The 23,654-nt window shown below is 40.8% G+C and overlaps 1 protein-coding gene across 1 annotated transcript in view; it reads right to left on the bottom strand.

Moving 5' to 3' along the window:
* The window catches only part of KLHL4 (kelch like family member 4), a 191,107-nt gene extending 175,430 nt beyond the window's left edge, over positions 1-15,677 (bottom strand). Inside the window, exon 1 of the mRNA XM_072626428.1 lies at positions 15,068-15,677. Coding sequence (XP_072482529.1) covers positions 15,068-15,498 — 431 coding nt within the window. The 5' untranslated portion in view covers positions 15,499-15,677. The remainder of the gene's footprint in view (positions 1-15,067) is intronic.
* Between the last annotated feature and the right edge of the window lie 7,977 nt (positions 15,678-23,654).

Below are 23,654 nucleotides of genomic sequence, written 5' to 3'. Positions count from 1 at the left end.
GTGAAGACCATGGTTGAAAATCAAGGGAAAAACAGAATGTCACAATTCCCAACAGGTAGAAATAGATTTAAAGGACAGACATTCCTTTCATAGATTTGGAAGAGAGATATTTAGCATACTCAGCTTTCATTAAATAGAGTAGTAAGATATCAACCAGCTGAAGGATGAATGTTATTTGATGGGATGCATTTTAAATTGGGCAAGGGGAGGATTTAGCTTGATGAGTTTCACAAGCAGTGATATAAATGGTTGAGTCCTTTTTCCTTTCTATCAGTAGCACTTTAAAATGGCTGTGCAAAGCATCAGTTCACACTGTATAAAACAAGGGAAGCTGTTCCCTAAAAGGTTATTTTTTTCATCCTTTCATTTTGCTTTTTGAGAATGGAGAAACCAAGGAAAAGATATTAAATGAAATTAAGCCCAGAGGAGTTTCCACTGGGCCAAAGGAGAGATCAGGCTGTGCTGGGAAAATTTGAGGAGGAAGACAGTCCAAATTACTGGGGAGATCAGGGAAGGTTTCCTAGAGAAAGTGTCACCTAGAGAAGAGCAGCCTTTCAGGAAGCTATGGATTCTGAAAACATTGCAAGGCAGGGAGGACAGCTTGTGCAAATGTATAGAAACACAGGATGGAATGGCAAGATTAGGGAACAGTCCAAAGTCCAGTTAGACTGAAAAACAGAATGTATCACAGAGATTAATGTGATAGAAAAGTAAGCAAGGTAGGTTGGGCATAGGAGTGAAAGACCTTAAATGCTAGGCCTTTGGGAAGTTCTCTCTTTTCCTAGAGGAAATTGGGAGCTCCTACTGATGCTGTAGTCTAGATCTTCAGTAGTAACTGGAGTCACAAAGCAGATCAGTAGGTTTACATTTACACTTCAACAGTATGACCATATATCATGTGATTTCGCCTTCATAATCAAACACTCCCACAGTGATCAACATAGACAGGCCTATTTTTGAATATAAAAGATTTCTATATTTCATTAGGGCAAGCATGAGACAAAATGGTCAGGTCTGAAAAGTTTCTCATTGGTACCCTTCATCTTTCTGTAGTGCTCAGGCACCCGTCTGCCTGCTGCTCCATGGAACACAGTATTCCAGGTTCCAATATTACATCTCCCTCCTCTCTTTCCAGTTTCTCTCTTCTCTTTTTTCCCCATTAAAACTTTTTTCTCTTCTGAAATATTTCAGCTGAGGTTAAGAGAACAATCCAGCAGCCCTCATTCTTAAGAGGTAAAGGATTAAGATCCAAACTCCCTAATGATTTGTATATTTAAAAAGAATAGTTAACTCAAATAAATCACTAATTGGTGAAATTTTAGGAGTATGACACTCTAAAGGGAAAATATTTTAGGTGACAGATCTTCCTGAACTCCTCTTAAATAGCATTAAGGAGACCACCACCTACTACATCTACACTACAAAATTGGAATATGAACCCATGGTCCAGGAAAAATAATGAATTATAAACCCAGTATGTCTCCCCCTCCCAGAAAGTTATCCCTTATAGCAGTATTTTTAAAGAAAAAAAGAGAGGAAGAGGAAAACCAGTAAAATCAATCAATGCACCAAAAAAGTTAAAAACTATATAGCATGCCCATTGACCTCCCACCACATGTCAAAGGAGTGACATCACAGTATCTTCTTCTTTTTCTTCTTTGGAGCAATGCTTATTCTTTGTAATTTTACAATATTCATTTGGATTGTTCTGTGGTTCTTTCCATTTCATTCTTTATTATTTTCTTGGCTCTGCTTACTTCACTCTGCATCAGTTCATATTGATCTTTCCACGCTTCCCTGCCCTCATCATAATCACTGCTTCTTTTAGCAGAGTCCATTACATTTATGTAATATAATTTGTTTAGCCATTCCTCAATAGATGGGCACAATTGATGCATCTTTAAATTATTTCTTGCATTTATTATTTTACTGCCAAACTAGTTGTGTAAGGCCTTCCATCTTAGACCTTAATAAGAGTTTGTTTGTCCAAAGTGTTACACATCATACCAATACTATGATCGCTGGAAACTTACTTTGATTGTAACCACTGTAATTAGGTCAGAAGACATTACTTACAACTAATCTTGGAACTAGATCTTAAACTTCAACATATATGCATATCTTTTTTGGTATTTGGATTCATAGCAGAAGATAAGGCAGATAGGGCCCATATTTTAATCTTGCCTCAATTCACTAGTCACTTATTAAGGACTTATTATGCATAAGGCACCTTGGATGTAAATATAGGCATGAAGCAGACATTGTTCTCAAAGAGCTTCTAATCTATTGGGGAAGAGACATGTCCACAAAGAAACTATGAGATAGGAGAGGGTGAAATAAGTACAAAGGAGAAGTCTCTTTAAAGTACTATAAGGAGTTTGAAGAAGGGGAGGATCACTTGGGGGTGGGGAGAGTTAGGAAGAAGAATAGATGGGACCCCAGGGAAAGGGAGAGAAGACAAAGACTTCAACAGATGGAGACTGGTGTGTGTGTGTGGGATCAGAGTGGGGTGCATGCATTGCAGGCACAGAGTAGTATTAGCTTTGATTGGGGACAGATGAGAGAGAAAAAGATGAAAAAGTGGCAGAGAATTTATCCAAATGATTGAAGGATAGAGTGTGTGAAAATCTAGAAAAGTACTGCTATCTTATGGTGTGAGATTGTGGAGAGCCTTGAATGTCAGGATCAGGAATTTCTACTTTATTTGGAAGGTAGGGAATGGGGAACTTCTGAAAGTCTTTGAGTAGAGAAATGGACATTGGAGGCCAGAACATCATTTGGGAGGTCCTTATGATAATCTCAGTGAAAAGAGATGAGTGCCTGAGGATTAAAGAGCAGCAGGTGATTTGGTCCCTGACTAGACAGTGATATGAACAGAGGAAGAAGCAAGAGCAAATGATCCCAACCCTGTTATAAGCCTTGGAAGGTAGGTGGCTCACGGGAGTCATGGGCAGAAAGGAAAGAGCTGGGGCACGGGGATCAGGTTTAGGGGAGAAAGGTGGAGGAGTTCAGTTTATACACTGTTCAGGTGAAGATGTCCAGCAGGAAACTAGAAACAGGATGCGACTTCTGAGAAGTTGCTAAAGACGTAGATTTGGAGAGTTACCTGCATAGAAGTGATTGAAGTAAATGAAATCTAGATAGTACAGAGAAAGAATAGAAGAGGGTCAAGGACAGAACCATGAGAATGGGGTTAGAGTAATAGGAAAATGATGAAGAGTCAGCAAAAGTTACAAAGGAATAGACAGATAGGAGGAGAACCATGTTAATGCAGTGTCACAGAAAACAAGGTAAGAAAGGTTATTCAGAACAAGGAGGTCCACAGGGTCAAATACCACGGAAAAATCTAACATGAGGTCAGAAAGAGGACTATTGGATCTAACGCTGTAGAGGTCATTCATTAATGACTTTGGAAAGAGCCCTCCAGTAGGGTGGTTCCATCTATTGAAGCCCAATTGTGAGAGCTTGAAGAATGAGTGAATGTGGAAAAAATAGAGATGATGAATGGAGTCTACTTTGTCTAGGGATTGAAGGTGATCCTAAGGTATTGTCAGGGTCAAACCATGGTTCTTTTAGAGGAGATGAGACCTCACCATATTTGAAGGTTGAGGGTAAAGAGCCAGTAGAAGAAATGACTAAAGAGAAGAGAAAAAGGAGATGATGGATGGATATACAAGACGCTCATTTCTTTCTCTGAGACAGAAGGGAAGGAAAAGGAAATGGGTAAGGATATGAAATATGCCTCACTTTCCCAACCTACGGCTATGTAGGAGTTCCAGGTGAGGAAATTTAGATACTTTACATAGAGCCCAGTGATAATGAATGTTTCCCCCTAATCTAAATGTTTAATGAGACTTTATTGTTTAAACATCCAAGTACTGCTTTGTTCTAGGTAATTGGAGTGTAAGGAACTTTCTGAGTACGTATTTTGCTTCCGTTAGTTTTTTAAACAGGAAGCTATGGAAGGACCTCTGTAAACAAACTCCAACTTCATAAGCTGGGTTAGAATGCCGATTCCATCCATTTTGAAGACTTCTAAAATTAAAATGCTGTTCTTGCATCCTCAGTTATGATGAATTATTAATATTTTTCAAATCATTCTGAAATGGAAAGCACTATTAATAATCTCATCTCAAGCCCCACAAAGTTGATCAAGCCAAAATTTGATTTTTCACTTGGCTTCACTTAAGTAGATCAGGATGGGAACTGAGTGTAAAATGAAAGAATCTGACAGAATAGTGCTGTCTTAAACCATCACTTTTGTGAAAGTACAAACATCATCCCTTGCCACAAATCTCCAAATGGTGAAAGTGTCTTCGAGTTTCTGAATGACCTATTTAGGCCTTATCTCTGTGGAGAATATTAGGCCAAATTAGAACAAACAATTCTTACTGGAAACGGACTCAAAAATGGAAAGATTTTGATATTTGCATTTCTGCTCTAGTTCAATAGTTTAGAAAATGTTTGCTTCTGATTCATGTTAGTTCACGGGATGGTTAAAAATATCTAGTTTGTCCTTCAATTAAAAAGTGTATCTGCATTAAGATTTCAGCACACTGCTATACTTCATTCTAATTTGGGGCATCATGGAATAGTGGAAAAAAGTCTTGGCTTCAGATCCTGCCTCCATTACTTGCTTAGCATACAGTCACTGGCAAGTCCCTGAATTTCTCTGAATTTCAGCTCTGTCATTTGAAAATGGGGTATATGTAGTACTCACCTGCCAGGGTTATTGTGTAGCTCACATCAGAGAATGCATATAAACCAGTGATTGTTTTTTCAAGTGCTATCTAGATGTTAGTAAGTAGCATGATCATGATAATTTGGTCCAAGTTCCTTACCGAAAGGAAGTCGTAAGTCGGGGGTTCCATTTCCAATCGCCCAGTGAAAGCTCTTATTTGCATTAGAACATCCCTATACAATGGGAGAAGCATTTGCTCTATAGCTTGAGGACCTGGGTTTAAATGCATCATCTGAGATATATGTGATCTTAGGCAAGTCTCTTTACTTCTCTGAAACCCCAGTTTCCTTTTCTGTAAAATGAAGCAGTTAGATTAGATGCCTTCTGAGGTCCCTTCTAGCTCTAAGTCAATGATTCATTCTTGGAAAACATGGGTTAGTCTGATTGGGTTGAATCAGCATTGGAAGTTTTCACAGCAAACAGATGATTTAAAATGAGGGCTTCAGTTTACTTTCCCAGACCAAGTAAGACTGCAGAGACATTAGAGAAAAAAGAGATCCTAGTTTGAGATTTAAACATAAAATCTAGTTTTGTATCCATTTGAATGGACCCAAATTTTGAACTGATTATCATGAATCAGAACAACACCAATGATATTCATTTAAAAGGTGAACTAGAGAAAATTGAGCCATATAAGTGAGAAGTATTTTAAATGAAAATTGTACATGGTTTAAAAAAACTTTATTATTAATATCATTATGCCTTTGGAGAATTCTTTTTAAAATAGAATATGGAAACTTTTTGAAACTAATTCTCCTACCTAATGATAGCTGATCAATATGTGAAACTAGCATAGAGTCATGCATTTGTAATGTTTTCCTTCATTTCCATGATGGCATCTGGGTCAACAGTGAGAAACTGAGATGTAAAAAGCCTTGAATGTGACTATCAACAATTGTGATTAATGCAGACATACACTGTAGCCAGTGATTGGGGAAGTTATACAGGTAATTGAGATCTAACACATCCATTTCATTTAAAGTATCCAGATAATTCAACAAAAATATTTTCAGTATTTCTTGCACTGAGTTATCTGTATAACTGTTTTAGTGTTCTCCACTTCACTTGGAATAGACACAGTAAGTATGTGGGGTTTGTCAGCTCAAGGCACACTTAAATCAAATTTGTTAACTTTTGGTATGACTTTTTTCATTCAACATACATACACATACACACATCCCACAAAATAGAAATCTACTACAAACTAGAAGACATGTACATTCAAGGTGCATTCAAAACAAAAGGGCAAAACCAGCTACTCTTTGCTGTTTTATCTTTTCTTACCCATCTCTTCTCTGTTCTGTACTCCCTTGAGGTCATTAAGTACCATCTACCCCTCTTTGCCTTATGTCCTGATACCTAGCTCTAGCTTGCTCATCTGAACCAGTTGCTGCCTTCACTACTGAGCACCTGAAATCCGCCCCCCTTTTTTTTTTTATCCCAATGGCTTAATTTCTGTGCTTTAAAGACATGGCTTGATTTATAAGAAGGTTTTTTTTTTAAAAAATCATTTGCACATTGTAAGGTATGTCAGTCAGTCGGTAAACATTTCATAAACATGCTCTATGTGTCGGGCACTGTGCTAAACTCTGAAGATACAAAGAAATGCAAAAGACGGTCCCTTGAACAGTTGTCAGTTTAGAATTGTGGTAATAGTAACAGATCCCATTATATATCACTTTATTGATACAAAACCCTTTCCAGAGATTTCTCATTTGATCAGAGCTGCCACTGAAAGTCATGATCCTGAGAACAGCATTTCTTCATAGAAGGAGCCTTGGGTTTGAGTCAAAAGACCTGGTTTCTAATCTTAGTGCTGGAAATGATGAAGTTGTATGAGCTGTGAGACTCAGTTTCTGTAAAATCTTTAAAATCAAAGCATTGGATGAGGTGATGTCCCAAGCCCCTTTCATCTCCAAAATCTTTTGACCCTATGATTCCTCCCACAGCCTCCACTGTTGTAATGATCCTAGAATATTTGCAGTCAGTGCATAGGGAACTTAATTCCTTTTTTCTAGCTCTCTTCTTATTCAAAATATTGTGGAACACAGAAGCACTTCAGCTAGTTTGCAACTAAAATTTGGGTTTACAAGTTTCACTGGTTTCACTGGACATTTACATGAAAATTAAGTTTACATTCTACTATATCTCAAACACATTTATAGTATCAGGAAAGCACCACCAGGGGTGGGGAACCGGTGACCTCAAGGTCACATGTGGCCCTCTAGGTGCTTAAGTGTGGCCCTGTGACTGAATCCAGACTTCAGTTGTTCTGTGAAGTTTTGATTCAGTCAAAGGGCCGCACTCAGTTGAAGGGCCACACTTGAGGACCTAGAGGGCTACATGTGGCCTTGAGGCTACAGGTTCCCCACCCTTATCTATACTTTAAAAAGAGTGGTATAGAATTATGAATCAATCAGTAGAGGCAGCATGGGATAGTTCAGGGAGCTTTGAACTCATGACCCTCAGAAAACATTTAGTGTGAGAGGCCCAGAGGGTTAATGACTCTTTGAAAGTCTGATTGACTAGGAAGACCTACAGCTGATACCATGCCATTCATCCCGCCAACTATAGGCAAAACTGTTTCATAATGAATTTTACCTGATTCAACATACTATTTGATACTGTAGCTAAAGTAAAACTGTGATGATTAAGTCTCTTATTTTCATTCCTATGCTATAACAGTAAGCCCTTTTTCATAGTATTAGACTTTTTAATTACTTCCTAATTAACAAACACAATCTTCTCAGCTAAAATTGATCCCTGGCATTATTTCCATATATGTACTTACCACTATGGCTTAGGCTAGTCATAGGCCTGGTAGTCAAGTTGCCTCAGTTGGATTAGAAGGGTAGAGTGAATGTCCACTTAGGCCTCTTGCTTCCAGCAAAGAAGTTACTCATTATTTCCCAAATAAGTCCCTACACTTCTCTCCTCATTTTCTTTAAGAGGAACATCAAGGAATTGTAGAAAGACCATTGATCTTAGGAACTAGGAATCTAGTCTTGATCCTGTCAACCACTTGCCATGTGATAAATGTCATATACCTTCACTTTTCTGAGCCTCACTTAATTTACCTGTAAAATGAGGGAGGTGGGTTGGATCAGATCATTTTTTGACGTTTTTCCTTTTTCTTGACTGTGAGCTTGACAAACCAATAAACTCAAACTTTTCCATATACAAAGAACAAAAGAAGATTGCCCAGGAAACCATGTATCTGTTACGTACATACAGCTTGGTTTCTGTCTATAATAAACAACATAGTAGAAGCACTGCTAACCTGCTTATCTGTGTCTCCTTTTGAACTTCCTTCTGTTTTCTTGAGTGGATTTCATTGATGCTCATTTCTTTTGGGGGTATCATTGTTACTTATTAAGCTAATCTTTAGCAAGTTTTGAATGACCAACGTAATACATTATGCCTTTGCCTAATCATAATGAGAATAATGACAAGGTATTTTTACATCCTTTAAGATTTACAAAGGGCTTTACCAACTGTATTTCATTTATAAGCCTGTTCAAGTAATTCATCTCCAATGGTAGGATTTCAAATGCAACGATCTGACGAGAGGGAGGTACAGTGGGGCAGAAGGTTCTTCCCTTTCTCCCTCAAATTACACACAGGGGCAGCTCCATACATTATCTAATGCTTAAGGCCCATTCTGTTAATGGGAAAGAATTTGTCAAAAAAGCAGCGAATGCTAAAAATAGCCAATACAGTAGAAAACACACTAGTTTGGTTTGTAAAATGAATAGCTGGTGTTCTCAATCACATAGAATATAGAATGAGTTAGAAAACAATTCAAAGAAAATTTAACTTGGGAATTCAACCAGAATCCATAAAGGTAAGAGCATCTGATGGATGCCCAATTTGGTCTCCCTTAGGAAATCAAATTTGAAGGCTGTTTTATACAGTTTGGAGTTTCTTTGTTGCCACAAAATGGCATGCAATAAGAGGCTGGGGTGTGACCCTCCTTCCCCTTCTTACCTGTCAGTTTGATGGAATATGGAATTATCCCAAAGTGGGCTCTGTGTCTTACTATATAGAAGATGAGGAAAGAATGAAGACAACTATTTTGGACAAAAAGCACACTTGGGAAACATTTGACTGCAAATTAGTTATTTTCCCTGCCTTAACATGTGTTTGTGTATGTGTGTGTATGTATATTTGTGTGTATGTATATGTGTGTGTATGTATGGTACGTGGTACCATAAACACTACAAAACTTCCCCAATCTGGGGCATGGTTCCCTATGGAATCCTCTACCAGGAAGATATGTACATGTCCTCATCAGCTACCATTTGAGGCAGCTAGCAGGCTAGTTTGATCCAAAATGGTGCACCTTTTACATCTGCGCTAAATGAGCATAGTGCATGGAAGCTCTGGACTTATTCTTCCAACTGAGCCCAGAGTAGGAGAGACCATTCCCACTGGCAGCTGAAATCCCCAGAGCTCATGTGCTGTTTGTCATCTCAGAGTCTGGGAATAGTTTGAGACTTGTCTTTCTAATATTATAGCTCATAAGCCCTTGCTGGTATGCTCTCCCCCTATGATTATCAGTGGTTATAAGGCTGCTTGATTTTTAGAAAGGGATATTTGATAAGATGGTTCAGTAAACATTTCCTCTCCCAAAATCTGTACCAACCTCTCCCACCAGTATATACAGAGTCTAGGAGAAGGGGGGCTCAAGCTTAGAGAGGGCATGTGATAAAGGGGTCACTCACAGCCTGTGAGGAAAAGGAAATCCCTTTGCTAGAGCCCTCAGTGTATTCCTCTCAGGCATAAGGGGTTATGTAGTGTGACTTTCTTCTGAGAACCTTGTGTAACCTTGAATTTGCCTTTACTCATCACATCTAGCCTGTTCTTGGATGTGATTGCCACATTGCCACAGTCTATTTCTTTCCCAGTGGTGATGCTAGGTGAGGGCATCAGTAGGAAAATTGGAAGTCAAAAATCCTTGAACCTCTTCAAAGTTCACAAGTTCCTCCTCTCATCAGGGTGAGGGTGGAGGAGGCTGAGATTTCCCCCCTCCATGGAAGAAATTGCTTCTTAAAGGTTTAGCTGGAACTCTCTTTTTTGTCTTGATTTTATCTAGTTTAATGATATCAAACAGGTTCCAGAATGTATAACCAAGTCCCTCAGCCAATCCAAAGTGACTTACTACCACATCTGTGTTCGTACCAAGTGACCAATTGAGATGGGTTCTCACCTGAGAAATAATATAGCATCTTATTACTTATTTTAGGTAAGGTGAGGCTATCTGGTTGATTTACTCAATATACTCCCACCCTTTCTCAAGCATGGTGGATTCTTAGGCGGGAAGGAACCAGAAAAGGAGAATTCAGAGATTATGTGGTGGCTTTTGGTCAGTCTCTCAATCTGATTATTTGGGAAGCATTACATTCTCTGATGATTTTACAAATAATGTGATGGGTTTCTTTCCTTTTTTTCAGAGTAGAAAAAGCTCTAGTAAATTCTCTTAGGTTGATTACTTTATTTTATGCATAATCAGCCCTGAGTGAAATGAATATCTTATTGTAGATATGTTAGTTGCCTTTTCAAATTTAAATATCCTATTTTGTTCACTCCATTCTAGCAGTGGAGTGTTCTTCAATTTTCTAGAGACCTAGAAATGGAAATACAAAGTTGTGTTGCCCTGGAGAGGAGTTCTGGGTGCAAGGAATATTCTGGATTTCCAAATGTGAGAGTGATAGACTACATTCTCTCTCCTTTTGGAACAGTTCTTCCCTTTTCCCCCATATTCTTTCCTGAATGCAGGTGTCTGCCAAGCTCCATAAGAGGACAATTACCTGCCTCTGAGAATTCACCACAGAATTTGTAAAGGCCTATGACTGCCATGGTTTTTGTCAATGGATTCCGCAGTTATCATCCAAATAATAGGCACAGAGCAATGATGCAGTGGTTTCCCCAAGTTGCCTTGGGTCCTTTCAGGGATCTCTGGCTAAAATTACACATGGGTCAAGCTATAGGGCCTATCTGTGAGGCAGGAGGAGGTATTCTCTATGTTCTTCATAAAAACTCCACCTTCAAAAATATTTGCTGATGAGGACACTTTGGGGGTTTATTTCCTTTGTGGGAGTAAGAACACTCAATCTTCCTATGGGCAATAATTTTACCAATATATTTCATTGTGTATAATAAAGCACATCCCTCACCCCTAGGCATAAATATTGCCCTAGAAGATTCCACACAGCAGAAAGGCTTGTACTGGGATTGAGAGAAGCAATGATTTTGGACTTGGAAGTCTTATAGCTCAGCTCCTTAGCCCAGGATCCAACGTACTACAGTTGCAACCTCAGGGAGATTCCTACTGAGTAATGTGCTTCCTTCCTTCAGCTCTATCAATTGCCACAGTCCTCTTCTAGAAACACTTAACCCCAAATGCTCCCTTATAGCTCATTAATCAGTCAACAGATTAATTAGTCAAGAGGCCAGGGTATATTTCTAAATTAGCTGCTTGACCTTGGTGATTAATCAGTGAGTTATCGGGGAGTATTCAGGGTTGACTGCATATGGAAGAGGGTATTTGACAAAGTTGAGATCTACCTCCTTGCTTAATTCTCATCTGCTTTGGACTCTGCTCCTTTTCACTGTTAGAGGGGCCTCAGAACGCAAGAACAGCAGTTCTTTTCCTGGTCCAGCCTTAAGAGTACAAAGGCTCTTGGTCAAGTGGGAATCATGGTTTCTGTTGAACATGGTAAGATTGGTCCAGATAATGACAAATTACAGGTGACTCGTCTAGTCAGCACTTTTTTGTGTAGCTTTACAGCCCTCTAAGTCAAATAGATTAGGGCCATAGGACCAGACAACATCAGTACTATTCCCTACGGTCTTGATTCAGCTGTGTGCCAGGGAAGGCTTTCTGCAGTATAGACAATCCACACATACAATGAAGAGGTGATTGAGCTTATTTTAGGCCAACCTATTTTCTTATGGCATTAATATTCTGGCATCTACTTGTGACCCTATCAAACTTGCATACATACACACACACACACAATAACATAAATATATATGGTGTGTTAAAGTTTACAAATGTACCCTACATGATAAATTCATAACTATCCATTGATTGTTATGTGATAAACAGGATGTTGTTGAAATATTTGTCCTGATGCTTGGAATATAATAGGTCAGTTTTGGAAAGGAGAGGCCACTGAGCGGGGGAGTAATTTGGCATTGGTGATTCAGTAGGTCAGAGAGAAGCAAAAGAGCTAGAAGTTTGAGACTAAGACAGCTGGAATAGGAATGAGTCAGTGCCCTGATGCCAGCGTGTATGTACATACACCCTCAATGTGAAAAATCTCCACATGGCTGTTTTTAACCACAGAAGATCTAGACATGTTAAGTACACAGGGACAGAAAGAAGTTTTAGATTTTTTTGGCAACACCATGGTTATTTAAGTACCTGGTCATGCATACAGATTTAATTTTAATGTCATTTTGCCTCAGTTGTTTTCTTTAGTTGTGTTTTTGTGATATTCTTCAGATACACAACATTTGTACTCAGTTTTCTATCTCTGCTTCTCCCATCTAATATGGGGGGGGGGGAAGTCTACATGAGACATGAGATTGCTTTATCTAAGGGAATGTGAGGAAGTATGGCATGGTGAATAGAACACTGAGCATAGTGTTAGGAAGACCTGGGTTCAAATCCTGCCTCTGATACTTATCAACTGTATGACCTTGTACCAGCCACTTAACCTCTCTCCCCTTCCATTTCCTCATCTGTAAAATGAGAGGAATGGATAAATCACCTCTCATGGCCCTTCCCTCTGTGACTCAATGATCCTACCAAGGTTCTTGATTTACCTTTATCTGGAAGAAGCCTTGGCCACGAGGCCTACATTGTTACAATTACCTGTATTTATTTCCTTTTTCAAAGACAACATTGTTGACTTCCCCCAAAGTGTAGCACAGTTAACAACATACCATTTATTCAAGGGGAATTCTTCTACTATTTTTGTGGTATGGGTCCCTTTGGCTTACTGCTGAGGCCTATGGACCTCTTCTAGAGGCAAATTTGTGGTGCCGTGCATAGAGCCCTGGGTTTGCATTCAGGAAAACCTGAGAACAAATCTGGTCTCAGACAGTAGCTGTGCAGCCCCAGGCAGGTCAATTAACTTCTGCCTGCCTTAATTTGCTCAACTATAAAATGGGGATGGTAATAAGAGCACCTATCTCACAGGGTTGTTGTGTGGATTAAATGAGATTATATTTGTAAAATACTTAGCACAGTGCTAGTCACATAGTAGGTGCTTAATAAATACATCTTCCCTTCTCAGAATAGTGTTTTTAAATGCATAAAATAAAATGCATATGATTAAAAAGGAAACCATTATACTGAAAAACAGTTATCAAATATGCAGATATATTTTTAAAGTTCATGGATTTCAGGTTAAGAAATCTTGCATGTATACTATTTCATTTTCAGAACATGAACTGTACTCCAAAGAATCAGAAAACACACATTTAAAACTCCTCTGCTCACAAGGATGCTTGCTTGGCACACTACCCAGCAGTCTCAACCAAGTGCTGACAAATCAATTCCAGAATCTTCATATAATTTTGTCAGGAGGTGACAGTAGGTAAAGCTTAATTTTCCATGCGGTTGAGACAGATGTGCGCACTTATTTGAAAAGAAATATCTCCTTACCAACTTTAGGATTCAGCAGGAAATTTTCAAAATGGTTGTTGGGAGTGTCATTTGGAAATAGCATGATGTGCAACCACTGTCCTATTAATTTGCTATTTTTCTTTGCTACACAAAATCAAACAAACAGATCTGATAGTATTGTCCGTGTCTTGTAGGTTAGGGACTGGATCTGTGATTTCAATGAGATAGGAAACTTGCAGATAAAGAAATTTCCTCTATCAATGCAGGTCAGCACCTTCTCTGGAATGTCAAGGCTTAGAAAGTTGCCAAGAGCACTGAGAGATCAAGTTCCTTGGCCCAGGGTCACATAGTTAGTATGTGACCCTGGGACTTGAACCTGGGTTTTTCTAGCTTTGTCTGCCTAATTGTGATTAGCTCTAGATGTCTTGTACTAGTCTCAAATATTTTTGACTTCATTCCCAAATTAGAATCATCTCATGGAAGCCTTTATTTAGCATGTTTCTCAAGGAAGGTTTTTCATTACCATTTCCCCCTTAAGCCCAGAGTTCATTTTTCGTGGAGCCATGCCTTTATGTGGCTTTCTTTATGGAGAGTCTGTTGCACAGGTAGAGACCACAAACACTGTCAAAGGATCTGAATTTGTTGGGGGTGGGTGGGAGGCTTTACTTTATGGAGCTGAAGACAGCCCTCTTGGCTTATATAGTGATGTATATAGGCCCCAATAGGCAATTTCACAAACAGAACATTACTTAAAGTATCGTGCTAGAGCTGTTACATAATTAGGAAATGTCACAAAAAAGTCATTTCTTTGTTTAGAGCACTTTTAAGTTTCTGTTGCCAAAATCTTTACACTGACCTTAAGATGCATTAGAAGAAAAAAAATAAACATATCTCACATTTTCAAAAGAAAGGCAGTTGAGTCATGTTTCACAGTTGGAGCTGCCAGGCTATAATTTTCTTCCACATTAATGATATCAGAGTGCGTGAAAGGGTGAAGCTAAAATAAAGGTAAGCAGTCGCACTGGCCTCCCTTCACCCCTCACTTTGCCGTTAAGTTCCGAAATAGCTGCCCTGCCCTGCTTCATGCTCTCAGATGGCGCTATCGTAATGAACATCTCTTTGCCTGGTCTTTGGAGTCGATTTTCTCAAGATCTCAAACTAGCTATTCAGGCAATGCACCTGGAAATGAACCAGGCTTTGAGAACCTATGCAAAACTTCCCTTTTCAGGTGGGAGGCGCACATACTTAATAAGAGGCAGGAGAAAAATGAGCCAATAAAGATCTTTAGAGTAGGAGATATTTTGCTAAAGTTGCTGTAACTTACAAAGTCAGAACATCTGTCCCAGGCATCACAACAGACATTTGAACGTTAAAGCGGAAGGTTTGTTTGCAGAGAACGAACGAAGGCACGATTCTTAAAAGTGAAATCTCTACAACATTCAATATGTACGGGGGAGAGGAGAGGCAAATCCCGAACGACCCAAAGCATTTTATATTCATCCTAAGGAAAGCAGATTATTCTCAAGTTATGGGTCTACTTTTTCGTGGGGGTTAGGGAGATCCCGATTGGCTCTGCGCGCATTTAGAGAATCCCCCCATCAAATTTCTATTAAAACACCAAACGCCAATGCTGGGGAGTAAGGCGACCTAGCTTTGGGCTTTCGGGGAGTGTCGCGGCTAATTCCTACCTTTCTGAGGAGTCATCTGGGTTTTCTTCAGTAATCATCTGCAAATCCGAGGTGTTTTCCTCTGCCCCTTCTTTGACCAGATTCTCCTCTGGGCTTGCTTTCGGAATGTCCTCATTGGCTCGGAAATGTTCGATTAGGTTCTGCTGATGCCACGTTTGAATGGCTCTCTGATGGGCAGGGGTTGGACCTGGCACGGGGGCCAGGATGTTTTGGTGGCCAGGACTGTTGGCACTGCTTTTCTTCAGCCCGTTGCCCCTGTCCCGCGAGTGGCTCTTCAGCCGGGTCTGCCCCGCGGTCCCTCTGTGCTCATATGCTTCCTGCTGCAGGCAGCCTCCCGGCCCGGGGGCGCCTGGCGAAGGGTGACTGAACCACCTCCAGCGGAGCCTCAGGATCTGCTTCACGTCAAACTCTTTCTTGCCCGACACTGACATCTTTGCGGGGGGTGGAGAGGGAGGGAGGGAGGAAGACCAAAGCCGACTCTCCCTCCGGAGAGGAAATGGAGCCTTTGTTATCTCTCTTTTTTCTGCCTCTTCGGAACAACCTACGAAAGCCCAAGTGCCTGGAGCAAGCGCCTTCCTTTCCCTCCTTTCCTCCCTTCCTCCCTCCCTCTTTCCCTCCCTCCCACCTCCCTCTACCCCCCAGCCCGCCTCTGGTGCTCAGCAGCATCCACTTGGAGCTGAAGCCAGGCGCTGCTGCTGCTGCTGCTGCTGTGACGGCGGCGGCTGCTGCTGCCGCTAAGTGTGTAGGTGGGAACCCATACTGACAGGATGATGAGGTCAGACCTTAAACAAGTAAATCGGCTTAGCACAGGAAAGCAGCCACCACGACTCACTCCCGCTGTTAGTTTTGCACACTCGCAGCCCTCCAGGCTGTCCCACCTTGCGAACAGACACCAGAGCAATGCCTCACATGATCCTAAGGGAGCAGAAGCCGTGCAACTTGACATACGGGGGAGTCCGTGAGAACGGGGTGGCCAAACTGGCTGACTGCTCCCTCGCTTCCCCACCGGCGCCTGCCACCAGTTATCGGGGAGGTCCCCTACCTGGAAGATTTATGAATGAAAAGAGAATCTTTTATAATCTTCTTCTCCTGAGCCAGTTGCCAAGCCACTAGGAGATGTGCCTTGTATTTCGACCCCCTTCCTTCCACCCCAAGAAAATTTTCAAGGTTTTCCACATGCCTCCCTTTGCCCATATGAACTGATCTTTAAGGGCCTCTTGGATAAAGGAAGGATGTCAGAAAAGGAAGAAAGTATCGGAACTTCAGGGTGTGATAAAGGGGTTGCCTAATGGATCACGATATTTGACGTTTCCTATGAAGGTGCATGGATAAGGCAAGAGGGTCATGGTAAGGAGACTGAGAACTTTTGAGTCTTTCCTCAGTGACTTGAGCAGGGAAATCCAGTGTGACTTGGCTTTGTCTCTATATGAAAACCCTAATATTGCCCTCGCTGTCTCAGGCAAGGTGGAAAGGTTTTGTTTTCCTTTCTTCCTTACAAGAAGATGCAGCACGACTCATGATCAAAGGCTCATCTACTTATAACTAGAAGGGATATCGGAGGTTACCCAATCCCTCCTTTATAGAGGCTGAAGCTGAGGCTCAGAGGGACTAAATGATTTACCCCAAATCACCCAAGTGCTAAGTAGCAGAAACCATATTCAAACTCAGGGCATCTGACTCCAAATCCACATGTTTTGAGTTTACACTAAATTGCTTTTTATTGGAGGGGGGATGTGTCTGAGCTTGGGATTTCACGATGATAGAGAACTCCTACTATAGAAACTAGTTCCACCAATATGGAAGGACAGGTTTTCTGCAACTTATAGTCTTGGCTGCCTGGGGGCACTAAGAGGTTTTTTTCCAGAAGACACAGAGCCCAGAGGGAGAGCTAATACCTTGAATCACTGAGCCAGAGGCCAAAAAGATCATGACAGGCTATATCCCATTGGGATGGATTTGAGAAGATTAAATTAAATGGCGAGAAATGTCAAGTCTTGCTCTGGAGTTCACAAGAATAAGATGTAAGAATGGTTAAACAACAGTGTTTGTCTTGAAGAAGAGCTGGGGGTGTTAGTGGGCTGTAATTTCAATATTACTGAGCAGCCAAAAAGGCTAATGAGATCCTGGCTTGCATTAAGAAAGGCACAGCTTTGGGGAATGAGGAGGTGAGAGTCCCACTGTGGTCTGGCCTGGTCAGACCACACCCAGAATACTTTGACCAGTTCTGGCTGCCACATTTTAGAAGGGCTATTGATAAGCAAAAGTGTGTCAAGAGGAACAGAAAGAATGGTGAGGGACATTGAGGTCACACCATATAAAAATTGATTGAAGAAAGTGGGCCTTTTCAGCCTGATGAAATGAAAACTCAGGAGACAATGAGAGATGTCTTCACGTATTTGAATGGCTGTCACATAAACTCTTTCTGTTTGGCCCTAAAGGGGGCAGCACTAAGAGCAAAAGGTATAAGTTGAGGCTTGAAGTCTGGGGCAACCTTCCTAACAATGAGAGCCATCCAGTGGAATGGGCTGCCCCAGGAGATGGTGGGGTCCCTCTCCCTGGAGCCTGCCTGAGCACTTGTCTCCTCTGTTACAAGAGGGGTTCTTCTTCAGGCATGGTTTAGACTAGATGGCTGTTGATGTCTCTTCCACCTTTGAAATTTGGTGACTTGTCCATGGACATATAACTAGCAGATGTGACAGGCAGGACTCGAGCCATCCCTAGACACCACAGTGACCCTCACTTAATTTTACATTACTTTGCAATAACTGGGTACAAGGTGCTTTGAAATCTGTTGTGTTGAAGGCTAATGCTTCTGTTACAAATTTGCATTAGTAGTAGATTTGCCAAGGTCATCTTGAAGTTTGTTCTGACAACTTCAGCTTGTTCATTGTTAAGGTATTGTGAGGCAGTGGAAGGGCACAGGCTGAGCCATCTGTTCTGACACACCCCACACATATCAAGGAGCAGTTATAGCTAGTCCAAGGCTACAGCCCCCAAATCTGGAGCTTCTAGATGCCAAGAACTACATTTGTCATATCCTTAAGGGCAGAAGCTCTGTTTTCCACTTCCTTCGAAAGCCCACCAAGCTGGCATTAAAGCCGTTATACTGGTCAATTGGTTTAAATTATTCAAGGTCTATGAACCTGGAAGAACAATGCTAAATGTCAGTGACCCAAATATAAGTGTCTCTGGGGAAGGGTTTGAGAGGGTCACTTAAATCTAAGGGAGAAGGGAACCCAGGAAATGTAAATGGACATAGAAGCCCTATGAGGTCATTATAATGAGTATTTTCCTTTGAAATGAATATAGTTTATGTTTTTGGATCATGGAAATGCAATAAAACTCATTTCAACAAACATTTAGCACATACTTATTATGTGCAAGGAACTGGGAGCTATGTATACAAAAAGAAAATGTAAATTGTAAAATGACTAAATGAGAAATCACGTTAAGAAATTCATCTCAGCAATTGTGTTACTTGAACATCTGCTGTGTGCATTGGAATAGGGGATACTGTCACAAGTAAGATATCCATTCTTGGTCCTCAAGGAACTTAAAATCTGTATAGGGTGCTCATGATGACAATGATGGCTAACAGTAGTGGTGGTGGTACTGCTGCTCTCAGTGGTGGTGGTAAAGGTAGTGGGTTTTGGTCCAGACCTATGATTTCACTTAAATATTTTTTAATAGACTGGTGATTTCACTGGTGAAGAGAGCTCCTGGTAAGGAATCACCTTGTGCCAATGCAGATCAGCACCTTTTCTATAACTTGTCTAAAAGCAATCGACTGAAACTGTTCTCTCCAAAGTTACCAGGGATCTCTTCATTGACTGATTCCCATGGCCTTTTCTCATTCCTTCTTGAGCTCTGGGCAGACTTTGTCACTTTTGACTGCCCTTTCTCTCTTGGGCCTCTCTCCTCTCAGTCTTTGTGATACTGTTCCCTCTTATCTTTCCTCCTGCCTGCCTAATCACCTGTTTGCAGAGGTCTTGGCTGATTCATCCTTCATCTTATGTCCCTTATTTGTAGATGTGCCCCAAGACTCTTTCCTGCACCCTTTTCTCTTTCTCTACTCATTCTTTCTTGGAGACCTCATCAGCTCAATTATGTGCTCAGATGGAGCTGTGATCTCACTGATTCAGAAACTCCTTCTGACAATGCAGATTACAGCCTGTCCTCTGACTTTCATCCATATCCTTCTATAAATTCAACACAGAAGGTCCATGATGTACTGAAGGCCTGCCTTTCTTTCTCTTGAAATTGTGAAGCTACTAGTGGAGTACCTGGCTCTTCACCTGCCATTCTTTGCTCTCCTCTGGTGGCCTGCCCATCTTCCCTTCCTATTATACTTGTCTTCCTTCATGATGTCTTTCACTCTTGTTCTTCTCTGGAACTTCTCACTGGTCATGCTTTGAAGCTTATTCCCACCCATCTTGCATCTCTCTTGCTCTCTGTGTGATACATACTTGTAATTCTTCAGAAAGAATTCTTTCCAGGTGTCACTGCCATATATCAATATTGGTAAAATATTGGTATTAAAAAATTGACCTAGCTGGCTGATGGGACTCCCAGGGACATATCAACTCTTGCCTTCATTCTAGGTCCTTGGAAGCCTGAACCACAACACTCCAGGCACTACTCTAACCTGCTGACCTTACCATTCAACTAAAATTGCTCTCTTCAAAGTTACTCCTGACCTCAAAGTTACTGACAGTTTTGAATTGCTACATCTGTTGGTATTTTCTCAGTGCTCATTCTTCCTGATCTCTCTAGCTTCTGACATTAGTGACCATCTTCTATTGAATACTCTCTTTATCTCTGGGTTTCTGTGACACTGCTCTTTCTTGATTCTCCTCCTACCTGTTTGTACCTTCTGTTTCCTTTGCTAGATCTTCATCTATGGCATTTTCACTAACTGTGAGTATACCACAAGACTCTGTCTTGGACTCTCTTCTCTTTTCTTTATCTACTTTTTATGCTTTAGATTCTGAAGACCCTCTGGCAAATTAAGGTACTGGAAACTGAGGTCCTTTCTCAAGTCGAACTGCCAAACATTCAAACTCTAATGCAGAAAGTGCAGCTCCTATGGACTGGCCATGTTGTTTGAATGTGAAGCATAACATTTGCCTAAAAAACTATTTTATAGAGAAATCACACAAGGATACTCTCAAGGTCTCTCTAAAGAAGTTTGGAATTGATTGTGATACATGAGAAACACTGGCACAAGGCCACCTAGCCTAGCATGCCCACATCAAAGAAGGCTCTGTGCTCTAAGGGCAAAGCAGAATTGAAGTAGCTCAAAAGAAACGTGAGATGCGCAAATTTAGAGCCATCTCCACTCCAAATGTTCACGTGGACCATTTGTGCCTGATATGTGGTAAAGCTCAGACATTGGTCTGATCAGCCACAGTTGGACACACTGGAACCTTGACTCCAACATAGGTCATTTTTGGTCCACTTTGAGCACAAAGGACAACAACCCCTATACTTTGGCACATGATCCCTTCAGCTCCCATGGGTTCAGTTGTTATCCTGATGCAGATTCCACAATGTATATATCAGCCCCTGTCATGCTTCTGAGCCCTAGTTCTGTCACTAACTGCCTACTGTACATTTCAAACTGGATGTCACATATATGTCACATTTCAAACTCAACAGGTCTAAAACAGAATTCATTATGCCAGAGCTACCCCTCTTCCAGTGTTCCCTATTTCTGTTCAGGGCAGCACCATCCTTTCAGTCACCCATGTTCACAACCTCAAGGTCATTCTTGCCTCCTCATTATCCATCATTCCACATATACAAACCTTTCCTGGTGCTGTCAGCTGCTAATATTTTCCCCTGAAATCAATCAACCAACCAATTGATAAACATTTATTGTGTTTATTATGTGCCAGGCACATAGTACTAGAGAAACAAAGAAAAGCAAAATCAGTCTCTGTCCTCAAAAAAGTTACATTCTAATAAGGGGGGAACAACATGTGGCTCCTAAAAGATATCAGCTGAGTAAATGGAAGGTAGCCTTAGATGTCGTCACCGAGGGGGCCATGAAAGTCCTCCAGAAGTTGGTATTTGAGTTGAATCTTGAGGGAAGTCAGGGATTCTAAAAGGTGGAGGGAAAGTATTCCATGCATGGCAATAGCAGACAGAATGTCATATGTGAGGAACAAATAGTGAGCCGATCAGTAGAGCTGGATTTTAGAGTGAGGGGAGATGAGGACAGTGTGAGATTGCAAAGGTAGGTCAGAAGGGATCACGTTGCAAAGAGCTTTAAATCATAAAGGGTTTTGTATTTGATCTGAGAAATAATAGGGAACCACGGTAGCTTATTGAATCATATGTACCTACTGTATATGCATATATTTTATCTCTACCAATACAATGTGAATGCCTTGGGGGAAGGAATTGTTTCACTTTTCCCTTTATATTTCCAATACTTGGCACAGCGCCTGGCATATGTTAAGTGCTTAATAAAGGCTCACTGTTTAGTCGATAAGGCCATACTGCTTGTCTCTGTAGTGCCTTACAGTTTCTAATTGCATGAATATATTCAGTTTAATACAACAAATATTCATTAAGGCACCCCTATGTGTGATGGAGTGTGAGGGGAATACAAAGGTAAAGACACAGGTACATCTCCCAGAAAACTTACAGGATTAGAGAATCTCTGATTTGTAAGGGACCTCCAAGGCCGTCCTGTCCAAGAAAGCCCTGAGTTGTAATCCTTTCTTTTGCCCAGCTGACAAAGGGCCATCCAACCTTTGCTTCACACCATTCATTCCAAGGGGAACTTCTACCTCTCAAGGCAACCAGGATGCCTTCAGAGATTTTGGATTGTTCGAAAGTTTGTCCTTGTGGCCAGTCTAAAATTCCTTATTTAAAACTTCTACTCACTGCTTCTGGATTTGTCCTCTGGAGCCAAACGGAACAAGTTTAAACCCACCTTCACATCAACACTTCTCAAATACTTGAATGTATTTGAAGACCTTAAAGGAATTTGATTCATCTGCAGCAATCAGTTCACCATTCCCTCCTTCCTGCTATCTGTTTAGATTTCATTACTTGTATTATCCTGATAAGTTCCTTGGAAGGAAGACCTGATTTTAATTTTTTTATATCCTGAACATGTGTATTATATATAGTAGGTGCTTAAAAATGTTGATTAGATTGCATTGGGTTGGGTTGAAGATAGACATCGTGGCCTCTTAAGTCTTCTCTCCTTCAGGGTAAACCTCCCCAGTTCTTTCTACCAGTCCTCATATAGCCAATCACCATCCTTGTGGGCCTCCTCGGGATGCTAGCCAGCATATCCAGATCCTTCCTGAAATGTGGCACTAAGGGTTGAAAACAACAGTTCACTGAGATGGACAGAATCATTACCTCCCTATTTTGCCTGTTTTTTAGGGCTGCCATATTATGCTATTGACTAATATCAGGTTTACAGTTCACTGAATCCCATAGGTCCTTTTTAGATGAATTGCTGGCTAGCCTTATCTCTCTCAGCTTGTACTTGTGATGCTAATTGTTTGAATCCAAATCAAGACTGCCATTTGTCATGGGGATGTTGGGGCTGGACCTGTAATTTCACTCGTATAGAGCGCTCTGCCTAATGAAACTCCCTCTACCAATGTAAATCAGCACCTTCTCTTCAACTCATATTCTTAGAGAGTTCCCTGGGCCACTGAGAGGTGAGATGACTTGTATAGTGAGGGCATGTGACAGATATATCAGGGATAGGTCTTATTGACTATAAAACCAGATCTCTATCCATTCTGGTGTGCTACAGCTCAAGACTTTGCATTTATCCCTTAATGACTTTCATGTGATTAGCTTCACCCTAATGTTCTGGTATGTCAGGATCTTTTTGGATTTTATTATTCCACGTCAGCAATTCTTCCTAGCTTTGTATCACTGACAAATTTGATTTAAAATTTTTTTGACTTTATCCTAGCCACAGATTAATATGACCTGTGACTCATAGCCAAACATAGATTCCCTTGGTTACTTCACTAGAAATTTCTTTTTAAGCTCACATCTAACTAATAATGAATCCTTGTTGGACATGGTCCAAGCAGTACCCTCATCCATCTACCTGTACTATCATGTATCACACACTTCCCCAACTTGTCCATTAGAATAGAAATCAATTGATCAATCAACAAACACTTATTAAATGCTTGTCACATGCCAGTCACTGTGCTGAGAGCTAGAGATTTAGGATGAAAGACTGTGATGTACTTTGACTTCAGTTCCTGGCAAAATCTAGACTGTGATATTAAACAGCTGGCCTAGAAAAGGAAGCAGTGACTGAAAAAGCTAGCATGGCTTCATCAAAAATGGCTCATGCCAAAGAATTAGAAGCAAAGGGGATGCTCATTAATGGAAGAATAGGAGTTGAAGTATATGACTTTTTCCTATAGTGTTCCTCTGATCATCTGGTTTACTAATCCTCCTAGAAAAAGAAAAAGAGAGTAGTCTGGCATGACCTATTATTTTAAGAAAAAAATCATTGATATCTTTTATTTTTACCTCATTATCATTTGCCAAGATGTCCTTCCCCCTCCTCCCTCTCAGAGGATCATCCTGT

Source organism: Notamacropus eugenii, chromosome X (genome assembly GCF_028372415.1).
Source record: "Notamacropus eugenii isolate mMacEug1 chromosome X, mMacEug1.pri_v2, whole genome shotgun sequence".
NCBI lineage: Eukaryota > Metazoa > Chordata > Mammalia > Diprotodontia > Macropodidae > Notamacropus > Notamacropus eugenii.
This window is presented reverse-complemented; position numbering and strand designations above follow the sequence as displayed.